The sequence below is a fragment of the Coloeus monedula genome (assembly GCF_965178545.1).
Source record: "Coloeus monedula genome assembly, chromosome: 18".
Classification (NCBI taxonomy): domain Eukaryota; kingdom Metazoa; phylum Chordata; class Aves; order Passeriformes; family Corvidae; genus Coloeus; species Coloeus monedula.
Window position 1 is genome coordinate 4,000,198 of NC_138798.1, and position 24,897 is coordinate 4,025,094.

Sequence of the window (24,897 nt, forward strand, 5' to 3'; positions counted from 1 at the left end):
TTCCCATTCCCACCGTAACCTTGGGGGTCCCTGAGATCCCCCAGTCCCGTGGTGCCATCGTGGCCATCCAACCCCTCCGCAGCCGTTCCTGTGCCACACCAGAGGCTGTTAAAAAGATGCTGACGGCCGTTTTTCACTCCCTGCTTCTCTGTATACACACAGGACCCGGCTTTATCTGCTTTCTCACCAATATTTTTTTATATAACGGTGAAATATTTATATTGTCCAATAAAAGGCAGTAACTTGCAATCTCGCTCAAATTCATCGGAGACCAGGAGCTTCGTTGTCTGAATTTTTCACCCGGCAGCGACCCCTGGTAATTGGCTCCATACATCTTTGGCATCAGGGATTTACATACAGGGAAGGGGGTGATGGATGGCTGGGGTCAGCTGCCTGCCCTGTGGCCTGGCTGGCAGGGGAGGCTGCTGCCTCCCTGTGCCAGGTCTCCTGCCCCATATCCCGTCACGGTACAGCCAGCTGGGTTTTGGTGATGCCAGGGAGGAAAGAGCCAAACCCCTCACGATTCAGGCAGCCACAGCTTAAATCCCTGTGGTGCTGGGGTGCAAGGCTGGCTTCATGGGAGTTTTGAGTTTTTGCTGGGACGGGAAGATGGAGCAAACTGCAGGTCCTGCAGTCAGGACCAGCTGCTGATCCTATGGAGGTGGCTCTTTTCCTCACAAACCAAATTTGCCCCAGGAGTGCCCATTTTGGGAGCAGGGTGGGCGGGTTGGGGATGGGATTGAATTGCTGGGGGCCGGAGCTCGGGGCACAGCTGAGCCCCAGGCAGACACCTCCTGACCTCAGCCAGCAGCACCTAGGCCCCCAATTTATCAAAAAGCAATTAATGGCCACCCCCCCCCCCAGGTTTTATGGTGTCTGTCTCTTCCCGCCGACTGCAGGGCAGTAATTAGAGTCTGTCTAATGAGGTTTCCGTAGCGGGAATATGTCCTCTCGCCATATCTCCCCACCAGACAAAGCCTTTGCCACAGTTTATGGTGCCAGCCTAAATTTTTTCCAGCTGTTTTCACCGTGGTCCGAGCCAGATAAGGACCAGGACACCCCCCAGGCTGTGGGATTTACCAGGCATCACCCAAGAAGTCTCTTCCCAGCGCATCCACCCCATCATTTTCATTCCATTTTATTTTTTTCCTGCATTCCACCAAAATTAAAAAGCCATCTATATCTTAAAAACCTTATTTATGAACACTTAAGCGTAAGTAAGTCATCGTTGGATGGCTTCCCTCCCTGCTGATGGATGGAATCTGGCACCGGGGTGGACCGGGAGGGAAATCTGGCAATACAATATGCTGTGCTTGACTATTTTGACACTCGGAGTGCGATGTTTTTTTTACAGTTACTGATGAGCTTATGGCACTGCTCCTTTTGGAGGAGCGAGGAGGAGGCTGGGGCTGAGAATATTGATTAGCGAGCTCCTGATTATCTCAACAACCCTCTCGGCTTGCCTTTTCTTTTGCAGGGAATACAGAATTCCTTCAATTATTCATGTGAACCCCCTTGTCGATACTGCCAGCGCGACACCGAGCAAAACCGCTCCGGGGGAATCGTATCCCTCAAATTCAAACCCCAACCCTCCTGAACCCCCTTTATTTTATTTTTCCCTCTATTTTTCTTTTTGGTTTTGTCCACCTTTTGTTTTTGTTTTGTTCCACAAGGAGCTTCGTGCCGTTGCTTTGGCGCTGGCAGGGTGGCAAGGGGGGGAAGCACCGAGTCTCATAAACATTTAATTGAGCTCAGTTGGGAATTTGGGAAAAATGTACCTGAGGTTCAGGAGATTTGCTGTTAGGGAATTAACTCGGCAGGACAGCAGATTTCCCTCCCCAGCAATGAGATTTTGGGGAGCTGTAGATGCGAGTGACTAACAAAAGGGAAGCTAATTAGCAAATTAAAGGCAAATTCTAGCCCCTAACTTGAGGTTTGGGGATTTCTGGCTCTTGCCACCTCCAGTAGCTCTGTTGGGTGGGCAGAGATGGAAGGAAGGGGTTTCATGGGGGGTGCAGCATCCTGCTGGACGCAGGATCCACCTGGATGCCTCCCAGCAGTGCGGGAGGGAATTTTGGGTTTCGAGGCGTTTATAAAAAGCAAACGTTGAGCGTTTGGCGCGGAGCTGCTGGCACCCAGCTCGCAGCCCAGATGGGGGGAGATGGGCTGTTTGTTAAAAAAAATGAATTAAAAAAAGACGAGAAAGGGGAAAAAAAAAAGAGCAACTCTAAAATAGCTTTTCTTGGAGGCTGTGTGGGGAGGGGTGTTTCTGCCAGCCTGGCTGGGTGGGAGGGAAAGCTGGCAGCGTTGTAGGGAATGCTCAGAGGAGAGCTGGGCACGGGGGGCAGGACCTGCCCTCACCACCCATGATCCTGGGGATGATCCCAGGCCTTTCCCACCCTGTTGGCTCCTGGGGGGTTGAAATGGGGAGAGCCCTGGGAGGGACAGAGTGGACAGAGCTTCCAGGCAGGGCAAGGAACCACCCGTGCTGGGAGGTGCCAGGGTGTGGCCAGAAGGGGCCAAGATGTGTCTGGGAGGTGCCACGGTATGGCCAGGAGATGCCATGGTGTTGTCAGGAGATGCCATAGCATGACTAGGAAGCCCAGTGACATGGCCAGGAGATGCCATGGCCGGGAAATGCCTCGATGTAACTGGGAAGTGCTGTGCTGGAAGAGGCCATGGCACATCCAGGGGATGCTGTGGCATGGCCAGGATCCTCTGGATGAGGTTGGAATGTGGGAATGTGAGGAGGAGGCGAACTGCTGGGGTGAGACCACACAGTCCCAGCCCACCACACTGCCAGGGAAGACTTCTCCATCCTCCATCCTGCCCCAGGAGCTCCAAACCCGCCGAGGCTCCTCCTGAGCCTCGGTTTTGGTGCCTGATGCCAACAAGAGTCTCGTGGCACTTCAGGGCACCTCTTTTCTCCCCAGCAATTTAATGCTCTCTTCAGGCCCTGCTTCCCCTGCTCCTCTAATGTGCCTGGATGGAAACCCCTGGAGAGCTGCCGGTGTTCCGAGCTCGCCAGCAGCGACACATTAGGATCTGTCATCTGCTGAGCATTACCTGGTTTTAAATCTGTCTCTTTGGAGCTACGGGAATGCATAGGAAAATGTTAAAGTAAACAATAAGTGGATTTACACAAATGTGACTGATTTCCATATTTTTCATCACTTCATTTTATTACCGGGTTTACGGATATGCTCATTTATTTATAGGGCAATCCAGTATTGATTCATTCCGATGCGCTGTGCATAAACACATAAAAGAGAGTGATAACAATAGGAATACATTTTCAGTCTTTTAAATACTGCATTTTTTCCAATAGTCTTCATTAGATCCGCTCCAGGAATATGAGCAATGTCCTTCGGGAAGCCCAGCCGGCCCTTCCGCCCAAGTGGCTCCAGATTTATGGGGGTGTCAGGGAGAACAGGATGCAATTCCCAGCGCAGCAGCAGCTGCTTCCCCAGCTCTGCCACCTTCCTCCCACCAGGGAATTTTTCCACAGGAGGTTTTGGGGGATTTTATCCCAAAAGGTGGATTCTGCTCCCCTGAGGTTGGGTTTCTAGGCTGCTTTGGTGCCAGGCAGTGCAAGGTGGACATCAGTGAGGTGCTGCTGATTCTGGAGCCAGGCTTAAGGGGGCTCAGGACTCTGTTCTTCTCCTTTCCCCCTCTTTTTCCTTCCTTTTTTCCCTTTAATCCTTCTCTATTTTCCTTCTCTTTTCAACTATTTTTCCTTTTTCCTCCTTTTCTTCTTTTTCTTATCTTCTCTCTTTTCCCTCTTTCTGGTTTTTAGTCTTTTCTCTCTCTTCTCTTTTTCTTTTCCCCCCCTCTTTCCCCCTCTTTGTCCCTTGTTTCCTCTCTATCCCCTTTTTTCCCTTTTACCCTTTTCTCTCTTTTTCCCCCTTTTTCCCTTTTTCCTGTCATTTTCCCTCTTTTTTCCTCTTTTTCCCTCTTTTTCGAATTTTTGAAAGCCTGCATCTCTCCCATCCCATGTATTTCCCCCTCAAACCCCACTTTTCCTCTCTCCCCATGAATATTAACCGGGGAGAGCCGAGCGTTCCATCACCTGCGTCACGGGAAGGAGCCCATAAAATCGGGGTGATGGATGGCAAACATTCCCCCTCTGCTCCTTCTTCTAAATGGGAAGGAAAAAAGGGGAAAAAGGAACATTTTTAAATATTAACCTGGAGGGGTGTGGATGGGCTCCTTCTCTCTCCTGTTCCTGAATACATCTCCTAACTGTTTCAGCTCTTGTATAATTTTTTTCCTTGGTGAAGGAGTAGCAGGACCAAGAGAAGAAATTGTAACCACAGAGGATAAACCCAGCTTTTCTTTTTTCCCCCCTCTTCAACTAAAGGGCAGCTCCTTTCTCTCCCCAAAAGCAGTTCAATGGCAACAGCTTGAGAGGGACAAAGTTTGAATATCCTTGTGCCGGAGAAAAGAGCAGAGCGAAAGCCCTGCTAATTACAAAAGTTGCTTTATGAAAGATAATTCAAAGCAATAATTTAGCAAACATAATCAAGTAGCGCAGATGGGGATTTTGATGAATAGTTTGCAACATGCAATTAGCAGCTCTTGCAGTTACATATCATTAACCCTCAGAGCACAAAAATTATTTTCTCATTATTAGATGAAAAGGTAAAATTAAGCTGACTAGACAGTAAAGGAACAAACTACAATTAATTACCTTCATTTATTACAGTCATTATTTTAAACTTATTTTTTTTTCACTCTGATAGATAGATGAAAACATCTAAATTAAAAGTTTTGTTCTGCTAAATAGGAGGTGAAACTTTGCGATGCTCGGGGTGCGGGGCCAGCCTGGCTCCATCCCAGCTCCATCCCGAATCCAGGGATCAGTGGGAAGCCCCTCATCACCCCACATCATCCATGCCAGGGCTGCAGAGCCTGAGCATCCCTGCCTGTATCCCCCACCAACCTGGACCACTGCTGTCAGCCACACAGGAAATTTTGCCTATTTTTGCAGGAAAATAATTTTCCAGGAACATAATTTTCCAGGAAAATACTTTTCATGGAAAATAATTATGGGGGACTTGCAAGAAATCTGGCCTTGCTGGGAATTAACCTGCCCAGGTGGCACCTTCTCGTGGTGATGGTCAGAAATCAGCCTGTTCCTCATTGGGTTGGATGCTGAGAACTTTGATTTTGGGATTTGTGTTGGTGGCAGATGGTTCGGAGCTGCCAACTGTCAGCAAATGCACTAAAAAAATAAATTCAGGGAAAAAGAATGGAGAAAAAAAAATGAAGGAAAGAACCAGCTCAAACAGCCAGCAAAAAAACCCATGGATTAAATTATGGTGGGGAGGGTGGATAAGCTTGAAATGTTTTCCCTGTCGCTGATGTGGGGGCTCAGCCCAAGAAATCCTGTGGTGCAGGGGAAGGGAAGAGCTTGGGCACCTTCTCCCTGAGCCAGCAGGGTTGGGATGGTGTGGAAAAAATGGGGGGAAAATAACCTAGTGAACTGAACATTCTCTGTCTCTGCTCTCAAGAACTTTGCCAAAACATCGCTGAACTTGTCAGGCAATATTACAACAAAATTAAGAACCAGCAGCAATTTTCTCTCATTCGGGATCCCATGCTTTATGAAGTAAATTATTAATGCATTTTTTTCCTCCGTTAAGCAGTTATTTGCAGCAGTCTTGGTGTATTTCTCATTAGAAATAACATCATCTAAAGAACTTATATTGATTCTTTTCCCCCCCACCCGTCCTTTTTTTTTTTTAATCTCCGAATCATGGACGTGAACAACATATTTCTGTGATGTTCCCTTTAACTAGAATTCTCAGGCTTTATTTTTATATTATTGATCTTTTTGACGTGAATTGCTTTTTGGCCTTGTGAAAATCTTGGGAGCTGCTCTTGCCTTTGGAGGAATGGGGAGAGGAGCTGTGGAATGGGGGGGGTGCAGTGGGGTCTGGGTGGGTGTGCAGTGGGTTTGGGGGTGTGTGTGATGGGTCTGTGTGTGTTTGATGGGTCTGTGGATGTGTGTGAGGGGGTTGTGATGGATCAGTGGGGGTGTGTGATGAATCTGTGGGTGCGCAGTGGCTCTGTGCACACGTGTGGTGGATTTAAGGAGCTGGTTGGACATGGAGGCACCAAAAGGCCCCAACGTGTGGCTGGTTCCTCATGGCTGTCCATCCCCATCACCCAGAGCTCTCCCAGGACAGGGTCTCCTTCCCAATCTCCCCCTCCTTGCCACCCTCTCCCTCTCCCCAACTTCTTTACACATCAGCAAAAAAGCACCCAGGGAAAATAGCGAAGGCTTGAATTAATTTTTTCATCAGTTTTCTTCAACATTTGGGGTCTCTGTTGCCGCTTTCTCCCCTGACAGCTGTTCCTCGACGCTGAAAAAGAGCTCATTTGTGGTTTACTGCCACCAGTATTTAGATGGAAATAACCCACTACTTATCCTGCACTTGATCTCATGGATGTAAGAATAAACTCTCCGCCGGTGCGATGCAAATCCCGCGCCTCTGGAGCGGGGACGCTCAGACGCTCCGAGCTCGCCGCCGCGCCGGGAGGAGGACCGGCTGCGCCGGGGGAGTTTTACCATTTTGTCAGTCAATTATAATAATATTTCTGCTTCCAAATGTTTAAAAAGTTGGCTTCAGAAGGTATAATCATGGCACAGAGGCCAGCCTGACAATAGTAATTAATTAGGCTATTACGCATTCTGCAGTGATAATTGCTTTGCTGGAAAATCACCAGCCATGAAAAGGACCCGGCGCGTAAATGTAATTTATCAGACGGCGGCGATCCCGCGCCGCTGCCGCGCCTCACCTTGAGCCCACGGATGCTGCGGAGGGAGATGGAGGGGGGAAAAGTGGGAATGGCGAGTACCTGGATGTTTAATGCAGAGACAGAGCTCGCTGCGGGCACCGAGGGCTCTGCAGGTGGAAGGAGAGCAGAGGGTGGTGGGTTTGTGCCGCCGATGGGCATCGTGGGGATGGGGAGAATGGGAGTGATGCCATCCTGGTCCCACTGAACCTGGGCTGCTTCCATTTTTAGCCATTTTCTCCTCTTTTTAGCATGGTTTTAGATGTTGCTTTCTTGGGTGTGGATGGAGGGTTTGGTTCTGCGCCAAGAAAGTGAGAATTGAGGTGTTTTAATTATAAAACCTTGATTTTCGGGCTGATGTGGGCTTTTCCTGGGTGTTTTTTCAGCTCTGTGTGAGGAATTACAGCAGTTTCAGTGCTGGCTGAGTCATCCCTGTGCGGGACTTGGTGCTGCTCCGGCAGGAATCTCCCCTGGCATTTGAGTAAATTATCCCCCATCCAGAAAAGATCACTGAAAATGTTAAATATCTTTTTTTCCATTGACATTTCCTAGAAGTTCAGTGGGACTTGGGAAGAGCTGAGTGGGTACCTGGTTCACCATCCTGCCACTTGCCCACGCTGGTGGTGCCCTGGCACCGATACGGGCCGGAATATGCTGCAGCCCAGCGCAGGGGATAGGGCAGGAGCTGGGCTGGTGAAATGGCCCCAGATTCCTTGTCTGATGGAACAGGCTTGCCAGCAAATGGCAGATCCTGCAGCTCCAGTTAAGATGCTGGTGGTAGTTAATGGATGCTGTGGGTGCTCCCTGGGAATTTGGGCTGAGAGGTGGCTTCACCCCACTCATGAACCCAGAGGGAACCTGGATCTCTCCCTGGTGAGCCCACAGTAGGAGAGACAAGGTCCAGGGAACTGTGGCATGGAGATGCTGCAGGCTCCTTCCCACCCCAGAGCCACAATGTTCCCAAGGGGGATGCTCAGATCTCCATAGGGATTGCTGAGGAGAGGGAAAGGCTTCAAAGGTTTCCCTTGAGAAATGCTTTGTCTCTGTGATGGGACTTGAGGAATGAAATGCAGAGCAAACAGCTTGGTTTGGAGTCTGGGCCAGCTCCTTGCCCCTGGCACAGATTAGGGATGCACAGGGACAGGCATGGGTGATGGAGAGGGAGTGGAGAACATTTGGGCTGGATCTTTGCTCTGCACCCTTTGGTTGATGCCAGCTCAGGGGACATGAAGCTCTCCAGAGCAGCTGGGGCAGGTGCAGGCATCCCCATCACCCTGTGTCTGCTCCTGCTCCCCTCCTGTGCAGGCCAAAGGGTTTGGGAGTGGAGAGGTCACACAGGGCTGATGCCACGAGCAGCCCAGCACCGCTGTGTCCCCACATCCTCACTGGCAGATTCAGCGGGCACGGCGCTGTCTTGCTCCAGCACACAGGCAGTGCCAGCTCCTGGTGCCTCCTCCCTCCCTTCCCCTCTTTACTATTATTATTTTAAAGCACCCTGAAGCCAAGCATTTTTGCAGAACGCTGAAGAAAAGCCCCCAAATTCCTCCTCTGCTGGAGCCGCGGTGCTGAGAAAGTAGGTTTGTGTACGAGCCGCTATAAAAAGCCCAGCTTATACAATTTTAACAATAGAAAAATGATCTTTGTGCTCCAGTGCCTGCGAGCTCCAGAGGAGAAGGCGGCTTGCTCAGGTGGCTGCTGGATTACAAATGAGCCGTTTGCTTTGGGTTGGAATGACAAGCGATGGCAACCTGGGCTGGCGGGGTGAGCCAGGAGCTCTGCTGGCATGGAGGAGGGAAAAGATGCTCCGGTGTGGGAGCTGCCACTGGACTGAGGCCCAAAGTTCAGGCTTTGTTTCATAATTAGCCCATCGGTGGCTTAAGAGCAATTTAATTGACTATTTCCCTGTCACAATAGTGTGTCTGCTGGGTGGGCACCACTTCCTCCATCACTAGCTGGTGTGAGCGCCCAGTTTGCCTCCAGCCGGATATTTTCCAGCTGGGATTGGGTCACTTCCATCCCTGACGCCTGTGTCCTCGTGTCTCACTGGTGCCCCATCCCATCCACTCCAGGTGGGGCTGGATGTGAGGGGTAACCAAGGGGACCTGGTGGGCAGCAGCTCCTGCCCCAAGGTGTCATTGTGCCTTGAAAAATTAAAGGGAGTAAATGATTCATGCTCATAAATGTTGGATGGGAACACGCAGCAGATTAATGTTGTTGGGTTATTGGGATGCAGCTGGTGTGAGTGTCACCAGCACCCCGGTACCCCAATAGCCCAGGGGGACAGGGACAGGACATGTCCCAGTCTCGGTGTGAGCATCACTTCCACCCCCAGCGCCGTCCTGGGAGGGTGGCTGGGGAAGGCCTTGCGCTGGATCTGCCCTGGCGGGCACAACAACGGGCAGGCTTCTTTATTTCTTATTTAAGCACCGACATTAAATTATAATTTTCATTTACTCAGAGCACATCAATGATTTAGGGCGACGTGACATGGCAGCGGCACAAGGAGTTTAGCCACAGGCAGCGAGCGGCTGCACGGGGCACGCAGCGGACGCAGAGCCGCGTGCCGGTTTTGGTGGCACCGGTCCCGTTGGCTCGGCCGGTTCCTTCCTCCAAGCCCATCCCTGACCTCTTTATCCCTCTCCCCGCAGGTGATTGCACTTAGTAAGAGAAGCAAGGAGGCTGAGACGGCTTTCCTGAGCGTTTACAAGCAATTGCTCGAAGCTCCAGGTAAGCAGCGCGGTGGCGACCTGGCTGCCTAACGAGTCGCGCGCCGGTGCCCAGAGGAGCCAGCGAGGACCGCAGCACCGTCCCCGGCACGGCTGGCGTCGCCGACCGCGGCCGGCGCATGGTGCTCTGGAGATCCCAGCCGAAGAGAGGAGAGGAAGCAGCTTTTGCCATCGCTGTGTTTCAGCCCCTGAGCCAAATGCATCTTGACGTTAGGAAAGGAATACATTTGCTCAGCCCGTGTAGTAACACTGCGGCTATTCCCGCTTGTCTGTTTGATGGTAAGTTGACCGAAACGGCCGAGCGCCGGCTCGCAGCACGAGCCACGGGGACATCCTGCCCGTGTCACCCTGTGGCCGGGGCGCCGCGCCGTCCTGGGAGGGGGAAACTGAGGCACGGGGCAGCACTGAGGTTTGTGTTGGCAGAGCTGGTCCTAGGGACAGGCGAGGGGCTGGGAGCCCCCTCCTGCTGCTCCCCACTTCGGGGGGGGTTTGTGTGCACCAGGCACGGAGCATCCCCTGGCACGTCGGGGGCTGAGAGCTGCAAACGGCTGAAGATGTGCGGAAAGGCTCCTGCAGGGCCACTAATTCATTTTCCAGACATTTAGGAATAACAAAATGTTTTAATGATTTCTTAGGGGAATTAGGGAGACATATTTTCGTCCTCATTAAATTTTCTCCTGTGCTACAAGAACCAAATGTCAGCTCAGTTTCCAGAACCCAGTTATCTTCCCTTGCCACCTCCTCCCGCCTGCACACGCCTGCACATGGAGGCACACACATGCACGCCCCAAAACTGCTTCCCTGTGCTCTCTGCACTCCTCCTCCTCCTCTTCTCCTCTCTCTGCTTTCCACAGCATCATGTCTTGCTCCCCTCCTGCTCCCCAAATCCTCCCTCCCGTGGTTCATCCCCGTCTGTTCCATGTCCACATGTCTCTCGACAGGCGAACTCTTTGTGGAATACTTTCCAAGCGCCACATAAGTCCTGATTCGACATTTTTTTGCTTTGAATGGCTGCTGTCAACACAAATCTCTGGCAGAGACTGTAACGGAGCCTGATTGCTCAGCAAGTATTTTGATAAGTGAGCTGGCTGTGTGTCTGTAATTACGGGAGAAAACCGTAAATCTTTTGGATATTGTTCACACAGATGTGGCGTGAAGGGAAGGGGGGGAAGCAGTAAAATGTGTTAAAAGCATAATTAATGTCATTGTTGTTGGGGATGATTTGATTTAAGGCTGACTTTGACTCGTGGAGGGATTCGTAGGGCGCTGGTGGATGTGCTTGAGCAGGTTGGGATGGGGTGGCAGAGGAGAAGCCATCCCGGTGGAGAGGTGATGCCATGGAGGTACTGTGGGTGTCCCATGGGTGCACCACGGGTGCCCCGTGCTCCTTCTGGAGCCAGGCAGCAGCACAGAACATGGGCTGGGTCGAGTGGCCCTGGCACAGGGATGAGCTGGTGATCCCCAAGGATACTGCTGCTCCCTGGAGCTGTGCCTGCTTAGGAGAAGGTGAGGAGCCCCCAGTACACCTCCCACCCACCCCGCCATCACACGGGTGTCTCAGGGTGCTCCAGTGGCCAGAGGAGGGGTGTCCAGGAGTGGGTCTGCTGGTGGCCCAGACCCCTTCCAGCACAGGGAAAGACCCACGGCCTCACTCCCCCTGGGGACACCAGGAGGGATCCCTGTCCACTGCCCTCATCCCTGTTAGTGGGCATCCAAAGGAGGGCCATGGAGATGGTGAAGGGTCTGGAGGAGGAGCCATGTCAGGAGCAGCTGAGGGCACTTGGTTTGTTCAGCCTGGAGAAGAGGAGACTGAGTGGAGCCCTCATCCCAATCCACAGCATCCTCACAAGGGGCAGCGCAGGGGCAGCTCCGATCTCTGGGAGCAGGGACAGGACCCAGGGAACAGCTGGAGCTGTGTCAGGGAGGGTCAGGTTGGATATCAGGGAAAGATTCTTCCCCTGGAGGGTGCTGGGCACTGCCCAGGCTCCCCAGGGAATGGGCACGGCTCCGAGGCTGCCAGAGCTCCAGGAGCATTTGGACACCACTCTCAGGGATGCACAGGGTGGGATTGTTGGGGTGTCTGTGCAGGGCCAGGAGTTGGACTCCTGGATCCTTGTGGTCCCTTCCAGCTCAGGATATTTCGTGATTCTGTGATCCTGCTGCAGCACTGCCGGTGCCACTAAAGGATGGCCAATGACGCCAGCTAGTGGTGGCACTTTTATAAGTATTTATTTATTTAATTTGTATATATAAAATATATCTCTGGCGGGTGAGGAGCGACAGATGAGGGATTGAACAGGGACACACTCGTTCCTGTGGGAGCTGGCTGTGCCATTGGTGGGTGATGCTGCACTGTGGCCCTGGAGTGTGTGGTGCCCTAAGGTCCTGTTTAGGCACACGTGTCCCTCATATCACCCGTCACCCATCTGTGCTGCTGGCGAGCATCAGGACTAACCTGTCCCAATGGAAGATGTGATCCGTGGAGCAAGGAATGACCCCCCAGTACCTCACACGTGGCAGAGCCGGCCCCACAGCTGAGGATGGCGTTTCCCAGTGGATGGGCAGTGTGGCATTAGCTCAGTGCAGTTATTCCAGCTGGGAATTTGGCATCTGCACTGCCCCGATTGAAGCAAAGATTTGTTCTTCCTTTCCCAAAGCTTTGCTCCCACCACTTCATCCCAGGCTGGAAGCTCCAAACAGGGAACAGCACACGGGGGGATCACCCCAGCTGTATTTCAGCAGTGGGGCTGCAGCTCATGGGAAGGAAAATGCTGACCTGAGGAAAATCCCTGGAGCTTTATCGCTCAGACCCATTTTTCCCGTATTATTTCTCGTCTTGGAGGCGGGAGGAGTTGCTGGTGTGGATCGAACAGGGCCTGTCCCAGAGTTTATCTCCACAGAGGCAGCACGGAGCCTCCTGCCAACACCCCCAGGGCTGGGGAGTGCAGGGGGGACCCCAGCAGCCCCCAGAGAGCAGGGTTTAATTATCCATATCCTTACGTCCACTCGTGTACTTAGGAGGGTTATTAATGGCTGTGGGAGCATCCTGGCTGGTTGGGGCTGTGCTGCATCGCCGCCATCCCTCACCCTTGGGTGGGGAACCAGCCTGTGGATGCTGAGACATGCCAGGAGCAGAGGGATGCCATGAGCATCCCAGGAGGGTCCCAGCTGGAGCCAAGTCCCTGTTTCAGTGCCAAAGCCAACAGCACTCAGCATTTGCCTCTGGATCCTCATAGCCAGAATTTGGGCACAAACCTCTTACTGCATCCATTTGTGGGGTCTGTGTGATGTCCAGCAGAGAGAAGGGAGAACATCCCCAGTGGAGGAGGATGCTCCAGGGGCTTTTGGTCTGGCAGTCACTCATCCTGCGAGGAAACCACGTCGTGGGTGCTGTGGTGGGCCCAGCTGTGATGCTGTGGGATGGCAGGGCAGCAGTGGGGCAGACAGATCCCCAAATCCCATTTGGAGGAGGACATGTCTTGGAATTTCTCGTTTGCAAGGAGCATCCATGTGGGCATGGACCAAATCCTGCATCTTTTGGGCAGGTTCACCCCAAAGTCATCTGGTGCTGTGTTTGACCCCCTAAATCCCATGACATGGCCTCCTTCATCCCACCACAGCTTCTGTCTCAGCCAGGGATTTGCTGAGCAGCAGAGCTGTTCTGTGTCCCATTCCGAGTGGAGGCAGTCAGTTTTTGGAATTTTTTTCCATCACTGTTATTATCTTTTGCCCTTGGATGCCTGCCACACGTCCGTGCCGTACAGTAGCACGCCCAACTCCATCCCACTTCCCTGTTTGTCTTAACTTTTTGACCCTGGAGAATTCAAATCTATTTTCTTTCCTCTTCTTTTCTACAAAAAAAAACCCAACAAAAGTAACACCCCAAACCTGTATTAACCTGGCTCAATAGGAGGCATTTTCTTGAACTTATTAAAAAATCTAGACTTGTAAATTAATTTGTTCTTGTTGTACAATGGCAGTGCAGATGGACTCATTAGCATGCACACAACAAATAATTATAGATGAATTTTTAGCTGGCCTGCTTAATGGGCTTGCTGGGTTAATTATGTCAATGTATAATTACATCAGCCCTGGGAGACATAATGGCACACCCCGCTGAGCAGACACTAGCTAATGATGGTGTAATGCTGACAGAGGGAAGACGGACGGCTCCGGATGCACCTGCTTACCTCGGCACAAACCTCCATTGTCTGCGCCCAAACCCGCCCTGCCGGAGCCACCGGAGCCACCGGTGCCGTGGGTGCCACCGGCTCACGCCGGGAGGTGATGCCCCCGTGCCCCCTGCCCGTCCCTTTGTGCCTCGGGGCTGGCAGCGAAAGGCAGGACCCCAGGGATAACCCCATGGCACCTGGAACGGCAGGACGTGGCGTGTCCCCATGGCTCCGGGAATGGCAGGACCCGGGGTGTCCCCACAGCACCTGGAAAGGCAGGACCCGGGGTGTCCCCCCGGCATGGGGAGGTGCGAGAGGGCCGGTGGAGGCCATCCCTGCTGGCTCACCGTGCATCCCGCATCCCGCAGACCCCGCTCCTGTGCTGGAGGCTGCCCGGAGCCTGGAGGATCGGCTGCAGCAGCTCCAGCGCCTCGAGCCCGAGCCGCCGCCGCTGAAGGATCTCAGCCGCCCCTGGAAGAAGCACACGGAGCTCGTCAGCACCAAAGGTACCGCCCCGCTGGCTGAACGGTGGCAGCCGGGGCTCCCCGTGTGCCGCCTCTGAGCCTCCCTGGAATGCAGGGTGTGTCCCAGGGCCAGGACCTGCCCCCTGGCCACCGCTGTGTCCCCTCCGCAGCCGTGTGACTGTGTCCCCCCGCAGAGCGCAGGGACGGGAAGTCGCCGGCAGCCGAGCCCCCGCTCCCCGGCCTCGACGGCAAAGCGGCGAGCACAGAGACCTCGCTGCAGAGAAATGAGGCAGAGAAGCAAAAGTACGTGAGTGCCGGGAATGGGGTCGTCTTGGGGTGCTGTGGGGACACGTGGCTCTGTCCCCGCTCCTGCACGGGGGTGTCTGTCCATCCTCCTTCTGTTTCCCTTTGCTGTCCGGTTGGGAGCCGGTCACATCCTGCTCAGAAACCTGACACCGTCTCAGACACTCCCGATGTCCGTCTGTCTGTCCATCCCCAGTCCCAGGTGGTTTTGGGGAAGCAGCATGAGCGGACAGAGCCGGGACAGGTCCCTCCTGCCGCCCCCTTGCTCTGTCTCCCTGGCACATGGCTTTGCTGGAACTCGTGGGTTGAATCCAGGCCGCTGGATGAACCTCATTAGACGACCTTTTAATTTGGAGGCTCCCGGCCTTCTCGGTGCCTTCATTGTTATTCCTTAACACGCTGCACGGGGAAACAAATGAAGAATCTTTAAACCCTAAATTGCAGATCTCTGCGAGTAAGTTCCTGGCAAGTGCAGGCTATAAATAATGCAGAATAACTTTTCCCTGATTGCTTCCCCCTCCTCCTGTTAATTACAGGTGGGGGTGGGCTGTCATCCCCCCCTCAGAGGGGTATCAGCCTCAGGGATCAGGGACCGTTTTCAGCCCAAAGTGAATTTTTTTACACTTGGCAATAAACCCCTTAACATTGAGGGGTAACATGGCTTGAACACATCCTGGTATCCACTGGTGGGCCTTTCCTGGCTTCAGTGAGTGATGGGGTGGAGGAAGGGAATCTGTGAGGGGTCTCTGTGTGATTTTGGGGGAGCTGTGGGGTTGGCATGCCCGCGGTGCCCCCCGGTACATCCCTGGTGCCCGTCTCTTGCAGGGGCCTGCAGGAAGCTCAGGTCACCTTGGCCACTCGGCTGGGGGAGGCAGAGGAGAAGATCAAAGTGCTCCATGCAGGTAGTAGGGCCGGGACAGGGGCTGCTGACCATGGGGGGCCAAGCCCCCACCCCAGAGCTCACCCTCCTCTTCCTTTTGCCAGCGCTGAAGGCCACCCAGACGGAGCTGCTGGAGCTGCGCTGTAAATACGATGAGGAAGCTGCATCCAAGTAAGCTCCCAGCAGAGCTGGGTCGTGCTCAAAGCTGAGCTGAGCCCCTTTGGGCAGCACTGGGACATCCCCGTGGTGCTGCTTGAGGAGCTGAGATACTTCAGGCCACTGCAGGAGCATCCTGAGTCGTCACCAAAACTGCGGGAGAAACGAAACTCTCCAACAGCATCTTTTAAGTGTTGGGGAACCAAGGTGTTACTAGATTCTAGCCAGGATGTGCAGTAGAAATGATTTCATCCACACATGCCCGGGTTGTGCAGTGAAAATCATTCCATCACACATGGTTCTCTACCAGACCTTTCACGTATTTGTACACAAAAACCCCGCAGAAATTCACATTCGTTGGTCTTAAGTTACACAATTCTTTGTATTCAATCTCCTATCAGTTATTGATCCCTTCTGCTTCGATGCTAATTGGGTCCTCATTGTTTGGTTCTCTTATCGATCTTTTCCCAGACCAGGTGTCTCCGACCCATGGCGGGGGGGGGGGGGGGGGGGGGTGCGGGTAATGTTTGTTAATGTTCGCTTATCTCCTGTGTATCTCCTGCCTTCTCCCAATTGTTCCCCGGTGAACAGTCTTTTGAAGAGAAACTTCAATTCCCCTCCCCCTGGGCAAAGGCGAACAAGCCGCGGACTGAAGTGACAAAAAAATGTAAAAGTTGTATCATTTCCAACAGCAGAGTCCTTATCCCTAAAGGTGCCCTGGTCTTGTTTTCTCTCACAGGGCAGACGAAGTCGCCATGATCATGACCAACCTTGAAAAAGCCAACCAGGTGAGCCAGGAGCTGACTTTGCAGGAGCTGATGGGGTTGGCCCCGCAGAGCCCGGGGCGCTGCACCCACCCCGAGCACCTGTATGCCCTTGACATCTGTCCCCAAAACCGGGATGGAGTTGCCAGGCAGCAGGACTGGGAATCCCTACAAAGGAGAGCTCGGGTGTCCTCCCCCTGGTGGGACCCCCTCCCCCATGTGTGGGGTCAAGAGTGTGTTTGGGATTCTGCCAGGCTCTGTTTGGCTGCTGGAGCTGGCACTTGTCACCTCCAGCCTCTCCCGGGTGTTTTAGGGCACAACCCACACTGCTCCAGTGTTAGATTCCAGTGTAATCACTCCTGGTCCTGCCCATTCCTGTTAATCAGTTTTGTTTAATTCTGAGAATGGAGGTATGCAAATAAATGCACGTGGGTAATAAAAGAGGCTTAAAGAACAATTTGTGTATAAACAAAACCATCCTTTTGGGTGGAAAAAGGCAGTGTCCTGGAGCTGGTCTGCAGCCAGTGCCCAGGGATCAGGATCGGGAACCGTGTTAGGACACGGGGACCTTAAATACATGGGGGGAGCTTAAATACCTGGGCTAGGTTTCTGATGCCAGAGGTGGGAGCAGGATGCTCAGGAGAGGTACGGATTGGAGCAGATCCTGGACCCCATGTGGGGTGGGATGAGCCACAGTGCCCTGTCTGTTCCTGTTTTGTTCTCTTGCAGCGGGCGGAGGCGGCGCAGAGGGAAGTGGAGAGTTTGCGGGAGCAGCTGGCAGCTGTCAACAGCTCCCTGCGCCTGGCCTGCTGCTCCCCGACGGGCACCACGGGGGTGAGAGCATCCCTGGGGCCAGGAGCATCCCTCAGGGCCAGGAGCACTCCATTATGTCTAGCAGCATCTGTCACAGCCAGGAATGTCCCGTTGCACTTGAGAGCACCCCACTGATGCAGGAGCACATTTCTGTGTTCAGGAGCACCCACCATGTTGGGGAGCAAGCCCAAAATTCCTGAGGAATGTTTCCACCCTGAAGTGGTGGCTCTGGCTGTGCCCTTCAGCCTGCCATGGAGAAGGGGACATGCACCCCCACAGCACCGAAATGCACCTGGGAGACCTTTAAGGGCAGGAGGAAGATCTGTCCCTCCTCAGGGCTCCGTCACCAGGGTCCCCCTTGCACCGGGCTGAGCCCTGGGCTCACCTGCTTCCTATGGGGACATGTCCGATGGGGAGGGTGGCCCTTGTCCCCACATTGGGCGACCGGGAGCTGACAGTGTCCCCTCTCCTGGCAGGACAAAGTGAACTATTCCATGTGCTCAGGGTCAAGGTTGGAGGCAGCTCTGGCTGCCAAGGACCGGGAGATCCTGCGGCTCCTGAAGGACGTCCAGCACCTCCAGAGCTCGCTGCAGGAACTGGAGGAGTCCTCTGCCAACCAGATCGCCGAGCTGGAGGGGCAGCTGGCTGCCAAGAACGAGGCCATCGAGGTGTGCTCACTGGGGCTTGGGGCATGTTGGGGATGGGGGACGAGGGTCCGGCTGTGCCGGGTGTCCACTGGGAGCCAGCTGCGAGAACTGCCCTCCTATGCTCCACAGAAGCTGGAGGAGAAGCTGCAGGCACAGGCAGACTACGAGGAGATCAAAACAGAGCTGAGGTATGGCTTGGCCAGCACCCACGGCTGGTGGCTCCTTGCCGCTATCCTGGCTGGCCAGGTGCCGCTGGCACGCGTGGCACGTTCCCACAGCCGTGACATTCGGCCACGGCCACCGTGTCACCCTCTTGTCTCTCTCCCAGCATCCTGAAGGCGATGAAGGTGGCCTCTGCCGGCTGCAGCCTCCCCCAGGCAAGTGCCGCGGTGCGTTCCGAGGCGCTGGCCGGGCTGTGCCAGCCCTGCCGCCGGTGCCTCCGCCGCCTGTCCCCATCTCGGCTTGGCTCCTTGCAGAGCATCTCAAAGGCGGAGGAGGCCCTGCTGCTGGGGAAGGAGGCTTTCTACCCCTCCCAGAAGTACCTGCTGGAGAAGCCCAGCCTGCTGGCCAACACTGGTAGGGACCCTGGATTCTGTGGCATCCTGCTGGGAACATCCGTGGGAGTGTGGGTGGCATGGACAGATCCTGCTCTGACTGTGGTGGGGTGGGGGAAGGACAGGGGGTGGAATGTCACCTGGGGAAACTGAGGCAGGAGCTGTTTGGCTGCGGGGCTGTGCCGGAGCCATGGCCAGGGGGACTCTAGTGTGTCTCCCTCTCTCTCCTTCATCTCTAGAGGAGGATCACTCTGAAGACGAGTCGGGGAAGGATCCTCTGGGCATGGAGCAGCCGTACCCATCCCCTCATCACGCCCCAGCCGATGACCCCGCGTCCCCCACTCCCCTCCCACCACTGCCTGGCCCCGGCGTGGCCCCCGATGGTCCCCGGACTTTCTCGCTGTCCCCCTTCCCGGGGGGTGAGCGGCTTTCAGGGGACCCCAAGGCCCCACACCTCCCGCTGCCCAGCTACAAGAGCGACAGCAGCAGCGGGGGACCACCCTTCCCCTCCTCCTTCTTCGGAGCCAAAAGCAGCACCCAGCACCCCGTCCCTGCGCCGGCCGCCAGTGCCACCAGCCCGCCCGGCGAGCCCTCCGAGGGCAGCGCCGGCAGCTCCGCCGAGGAGGAGCAGCTGGACACGGCCGAAATCGCCTTCCAGGTGAAGGAGCAGCTGCTGAAGCACAACATCGGGCAGAGGGTCTTCGGGCACTACGTGCTGGGGCTGTCACAGGGCTCCGTCAGTGAGATCCTGGCGCGGCCCAAGCCCTGGCACAAGCTGACGGTGAAGGGCAAGGAGCCGTTCATCAAGATGAAGCAGTTCCTCTCCGACGAGCAGAACGTGCTGGCCCTGAGGACTATCCAGGTGCGCCAGAGAGGTGAGTGGTTGGGGTGGCCCCGGCCAACGGGTCCTGTCCCAGGATGCTGCAAGTGATGCTGTGGGATCCCCTCCCAGTGCACCCCAGTTCACCCTGGCAGCACTCCAGGGTGCCCCATGCCACGGCAGGGGGGCTCGCCAGACCCTGATGTGCTGGCGAGATGGGCTGGGACGCTGGTCCTGCCCGTGGCACTTTTCCCTGGTGGGATTTTCCCTGGTGGGTCGGAGCCGGCTGCCGGGTGGGATGAGCCCTGGCAAACGGCAGCAATTAACAACAACCCATTGCTGTGGAAGCTGCATCCCTGGACGTGCTTTACTCATTTATTCTGACAAGTGCCATTTAATTATTCATCAGGCTGTTCTGTGCCGTATGAATCAATGTGCTTGGGAATATTTCGTTAAAATAATGAAGGTTTAGTGCTGCGGAACCTCAGCGCAGTGTTGGCACTGCCACTGAATGGTGACTCCCATCTCTGGGGACTTCAGCAGTGGCAGCTGGTCACTCCAGTCCCTGTGGTGGCACCAGGCCTGGACAATGCACATCCATGGTCTATGCTCCTGCTGGTTCCAGCCTGGAGGGCTCTGATTTATCCCCTGGATCTGATCCATCATTAATGCTTCTCCTGCACAGCCAGGAGGGCACAGTGCCGGGGATGGGGACGTGGTCCCTGTGCTTGTGTCTCTGCTCCTGGTGCAGAGCAGCTGCCCTTGGATGGGGCGAGCAAAGTGCTGGGAGATGCTGGAGCTGGCAGCCAGGGCTACCAGGGCTCCCTGCGCTCTGGTAGCGACTAATGGGGAGTGACATTCGTCTTCAAACCAGCATCCCTAAAAATAACCGAACATGAGGAGCAGTAAATACTTCCTGACATACAAGCAGAGCTTGTAAAACCAGCGCCGGTGACAAAGCTGTTATCCTGCCTCTTTGATCAGGTAGCATCACGCCGCGGATCAGGACACCAGAGACCGGCTCCGACGACGCCATCAAAAGCATCCTGGAGCAGGCGAAGAAGGAGATTGAGTCGCAGAAGGGAGGTAGGTGCCAGCATGAGAGTGGGTGTCACCAGAGGTGCCTGAGTCCCTGCTCTGCCCTGTGGTAGCAGCAGCCAAAGGGGTGCCAGTGGCTGGGTGTTCTGTGGCTGTGGGTCCCATCCCAAAAATGGGCTTTTTTGGGGGTATTTCACCCACTGATATCCATGGAGAATTTTTTGGGGCATGTTGGAAAGAAGTACCATATGGGATGGAAGAGTCCCCGTGCAGTGAAGTTCTGATCTGGCCTTTCCAAAACTTTGGAAGCATTCTTTTCCTCCCCCCTGCCCCAAACCAGATGCTTAAATGAGGATTCAGGATCCATCTGGCACGAGGAATCATTAAAGCAGCTGCTCTCACAGTCAATTACAAGAAATGAAATACATTAAAACAGGTAGTCTGCTGAGAAAGCAGAATCCCGGAGAATTAAATTAGACGGGAACGGTGGAAAAACAGACAGGCAAAACAAACATGTTTGTCTATCGCGTTGTTGGTAATGGGGTTTATTTTGCAATCATCAAAACAGAGGTTGGCTTTGAGTGGGGGTGTTGAAGCTTTTGCGTTGTGGGTGCTGCTGGTCCAAACCAGAGTGGGATAAACCCCTTTTCTCCCACACTGAATTACGGCCACACAGTAAACGACATGTGCTGCTCCTCGGGACTCCCTCACCCCTTTTCTCTGCAGGGGAGCCCAAAACGCCGTCGGCTTCGCAGGCAGTGGCCAACGGGGCAGGAGGCAGCAGCTCGGAGGACGCCATCAAGAGCATCCTGGAGCAGGCGCGGCGGGAGATGCAGGCGCAGCAGCAGGCGCTGCTGGACATGGAGTCAGGGGCCAGCGGGCGTGGGGGGGACACGGCGCCGGCCGAGCGCTCCACTCTGGCCACCGTCAGCCAGAACATCACCCCCGCCTACGTCAAGCAGGAGGAGAGCAGCGGGGCCAGCCCTGGCCCCCCCCAGACGCCCCTGGCCGTGCTCTCCCCTGCTGCCTTTGTCCAGAGCATCATTCGGAAGGTGAAGTCGGAGATCGGCGACGCTGGCTCCTACTTCGACCAGCACTGGGCATCAGAGCGAAGCCTGCTCAGCCGGCCCTACACCTCCGTGTCGCCTTCGCTGTCCTCCTCGTCCTCGAGCTACTCCAGCATGGCCAACGGCCGGGGCTGGCCACGGGGCGAGCCCAGCGAGGGCGGCACCAACGAGGACGAGCTGCCGCCAGCAGATGAGGAGCCCCACCGGCTGTCGGAGATGAAGGCGGAGGGAGCCGGCGCGGAGCCGGCGGCTGGTGGGCGTCTGTCCTACTACCCCACGTACGTGCCACGGACCCTGAAACCAACGGTGCCACCACTGACGCCGGAGCAGTACGAGATGTACATGTACAGGGAGGTGGACACGCTGGAGCTGACCCGGCAGGTCAAGGAGAAGTTGGCCAAGAACGGCATCTGCCAGAGGATCTTCGGAGAGAAGGTACCAGCCTGGAGAAGGGGGGTCTGCTGTCCCCTCTGCTCTGTGACCCAGAGCCTGGGGCTCATTGATGGCCTTCACCAGCTCCTTCCAGAGTCTTCCTTTTCCCTGGTCTCTTTCCCCTTGGAGGACTCTTGAGTCCTCAGGGTCTGACCCAACCCCAAGCAGTCTCCCAGTGGCCAACACCAATTGGTCAGTGGCACTTCCCACCAAGAATGCCCAGTCCCCTGAGCAGAGCCCTGCGGGGACCAGCCTCCCACCCCATCGGGTATCCCAAGACGACCCACCATCAGCAATCAGGGCTGGGGACAAAGGGTCCAGACATGCCGTGGGGCAGGGGTGGCAGTGGGTGGCATCCTGCTCCCCCTCCCCTGACATGGGGGTGGAGGGCAGGCAGCTTCCCAGCACCGGGGGGAGTGCACCCCACCTTCGGCAGGTGACACCTGCGTGGTGCCCAGGTGCTGGGACTGTCCCAGGGCAGCGTGAGTGACATGCTGTCGCGGCCCAAACCGTGGAGCAAGCTGACGCAGAAGGGACGGGAACCCTTCATCCGCATGCAGCTCTGGCTGACGGACCAGCTGGGCCAGGGGATCAGCCAGCAGCCCACACCCTCCCAGGGTAAGCGACACCACTGTCCCCATGGTCCCCATGTGCCATCAGTGTCCCCACCACTTCTGTGTCTATCCCCTGCATCCTGGTGAGTTTGTCCTGCTCCCACCCCAGCACTGGGAAGAGCTGTCCCTGCCACTTCCAATGCCAATACCCTGATCCTGGGAAGCCCCTTTCATCCCCAACCCACTTCATTTAACACAAAAATTAAAGGAAAGCCACATAAAAAATCTTGGGCTTTGTGCCTGACATAAAGCAGTAACTGGAATTTTTTTTTTATTATATAAGTGGCGTTTTCTCTCTTTAATTATTCCACCACCACCTCCCGCTTTGCCGTAGCCACTGGAGAGGCTTGGCTGGTAGCCCGCTCCCCAGAGGGCAAAGCCACAGGCATCCCCCAAATGACCCTCCTGCTCCTGCTGGGCCCCCACACGGTCCCCTCCCACCATCCCTGCTGACCCCTCTGCCCCGGTGTCACACAGCCAGCCCGGTGGAGCCCCAGCCGTCCCCCTCGCCGCCCCCCAGCCCTGCTGAGCATGAGAAGGGCTGCCAGGAGCCCCTCACCCTGGCCTTGGAGAGCAGCAAAGAAAACCAGCAGCCCGAGAGCCGCTCGACACCTGCGCTGGGCGGGAAGACGTATCCCAACAGCCAGGGACCTGTGGGCATCCAGGAGATCGTCGCCATGTCCCCCGAGCTGGACACCTACTCCATCACCAAGAAGGTCAAGGAGGTCTTGACAGACAACAATTTAGGTACGGACCCTCTCTCCGCCCAGGTTTTTGGGAGCTGCTGGATCCAGCACCCCAATTGCTGTAGATGCAATCTTTCCCCACCCCCTGATGTTTTTCTGTGGGTGCTCAAGGGAATTCCGGGAGGATGCTGGCTGGGAAATGGGGTGCACCTGCCCTGCAGGGGGACTGCAGCGCCCGTCCCGCTGCTCTACTCCCTCTAACCACCTCTGCTTCTCCTCCGCCAGGCCAGCGGCTGTTTGGGGAGAGCATCCTGGGCCTGACGCAGGGCTCGGTGTCCGATCTCCTCTCCAGGCCCAAGCCGTGGCACAAGCTGAGCCTGAAGGGGAGGGAGCCCTTCGTCCGGATGCAGCTCTGGCTCAACGACCCCCACAACGTGGAGAAGCTGCGCGACATGAAGAAGCTGGAGAAGAAGGGTGAGGGACGGGGTGGCACGGCCCTGCTGGGAGTGGGGTGCTGGCCGAGGGGGGTCCCAGGCTGGGGGGCGAGCGGTGCCAGCTGGGTGTCCTCTCCCGCAGCCTACCTGAAGCGCCGGTACGGGCTGATGAGCGCCAGCTCGGACAGTGAGTCCCCCAGCGCCCGCTCTGAGTGTGCCAGCCCCAGCGTGCCGCCGCAGGACCTCAGCCTGCTGCAGATCAAGAAGCCACGGGTGGTGCTGGCGCCGGAGGAGAAGGAAGCCCTAAAGAAAGCCTACCAGCTGGAGCCATACCCCTCCCAGCAGACCATCGAGCTGCTCTCCTTCCAGCTCAACCTCAAGACCAACACCGTCATCAACTGGTTCCACAACTACAGGTACTTATAACTCCCAGGCTTTGGGGGACTGATGGTGCTGTGCCATGGAGGGGGTGTCACTGTTCCCCTTCCAGCCTTCCTGGTCGCTCTTCCCTAGATGGGAGGTGTACACCCACTGGAGGTCCCCAGGTGCACCCCAGGCTGGTGGGTGGTGTTGGCTACCTTGACCAAGGCATGCTGAGCACCTAAAGAGGTTACCATGCTCTCGTCCACCTGCTCATCCTGGAGTGGGAGCTCCACAATGGGGGAGAGAAAGCCTTACAGAGGCTGCTCTGCAACATGGGATCCATCCCCACAGCAGCCCAACCCTGGGGAGCAGCACAGGTTTCATCCCTGGGTGGTACCGTAGTGGACTCTTGTCCCATTTTTCTGGCTGGAGACGTGCGGTGGCCACGGCATGGGGCAATGGGTGGTTGTTGCCACCCCTCCGTGCTTGTGTCCCACAGGTCACGGATGCGCCGGGAGATGCTGGTGGAGGGTGCGCAGGACAATGACACGGACCCGGAGCAGAGTGGTGGGACGGCCATCCCTGGGCGCCGGGACCCCCACAGCCCCGATTCAGACGCTGAGGATCACAAACCCGTGTTCGTGGGGGGCGAGCCTCCCTGCGCCGCTGTGCCCTTGAAGGTGAAGGAGGAGCAGGGGGATCTGGGCGGCTGGAGCCGCCGGCGGGACTCACGCAGCCCGGCCGGAGCGGCCGAAGGGACCGGACCCCCCCAGGAGGAGCGGGGGGCAGCCCCCCACGCCGCCGCCCCCAGCGCCGGCAGCCTCCCACGGCGGGGAGGCCGCGCCGGTGCCACCGCCGGGGGACCCCCACCGCCGCCACCGCCACACCCCGACAGCTCCCAGTCCTCTGCGGGGTCATCCCGTTGCAGCTTGGAGGTCTCCCCAACATCACCCTCGGCAGCTTCCTCGCCCGGCCTCACCGGCTCAGCCTCACCAGGACCATCCTCTGCCGGGCCGGTCTCGCCAGCGCTTCCACCGGCTCCCGGCCCCCGGCTCAGCACCAGCGTCCAGCGGCGCCACGAGAAGATGGCCAACCTCAACAACATCATCCACCGCCTGGAGCGGGCTGCCAACCGCGAGGAGGCCCTCGAGTGGGAGTTCTGA

At 55.9% G+C, this 24,897-nt stretch overlaps 1 protein-coding gene across 1 annotated transcript in view; it reads left to right on the plus strand.

Moving 5' to 3' along the window:
- CUX2 (cut like homeobox 2) overlaps nt 1-24,897 on the plus strand; it is a gene marked incomplete at both ends in the record, with an annotated part of 62,299 nt that extends 37,402 nt beyond the window's left edge. Inside the window, 18 exons of the mRNA XM_082293182.1 lie at nt 9,450-9,528; nt 14,068-14,205; nt 14,358-14,466; nt 15,292-15,368; nt 15,451-15,517; nt 16,242-16,290; nt 16,996-17,100; nt 17,556-17,747; nt 17,856-17,914; nt 18,055-18,302; nt 18,520-19,159; nt 20,089-20,186; nt 20,865-21,640; nt 22,096-22,255; nt 22,729-22,998; nt 23,223-23,411; nt 23,514-23,787; nt 24,234-24,897. Of these exons, the coding sequence (XP_082149308.1) occupies nt 9,450-9,528; nt 14,068-14,205; nt 14,358-14,466; nt 15,292-15,368; nt 15,451-15,517; nt 16,242-16,290; nt 16,996-17,100; nt 17,556-17,747; nt 17,856-17,914; nt 18,055-18,302; nt 18,520-19,159; nt 20,089-20,186; nt 20,865-21,640; nt 22,096-22,255; nt 22,729-22,998; nt 23,223-23,411; nt 23,514-23,787; nt 24,234-24,897 (4,194 nt within the window). The remainder of the gene's footprint in view (nt 1-9,449; nt 9,529-14,067; nt 14,206-14,357; nt 14,467-15,291; nt 15,369-15,450; nt 15,518-16,241; nt 16,291-16,995; nt 17,101-17,555; nt 17,748-17,855; nt 17,915-18,054; nt 18,303-18,519; nt 19,160-20,088; nt 20,187-20,864; nt 21,641-22,095; nt 22,256-22,728; nt 22,999-23,222; nt 23,412-23,513; nt 23,788-24,233) is intronic.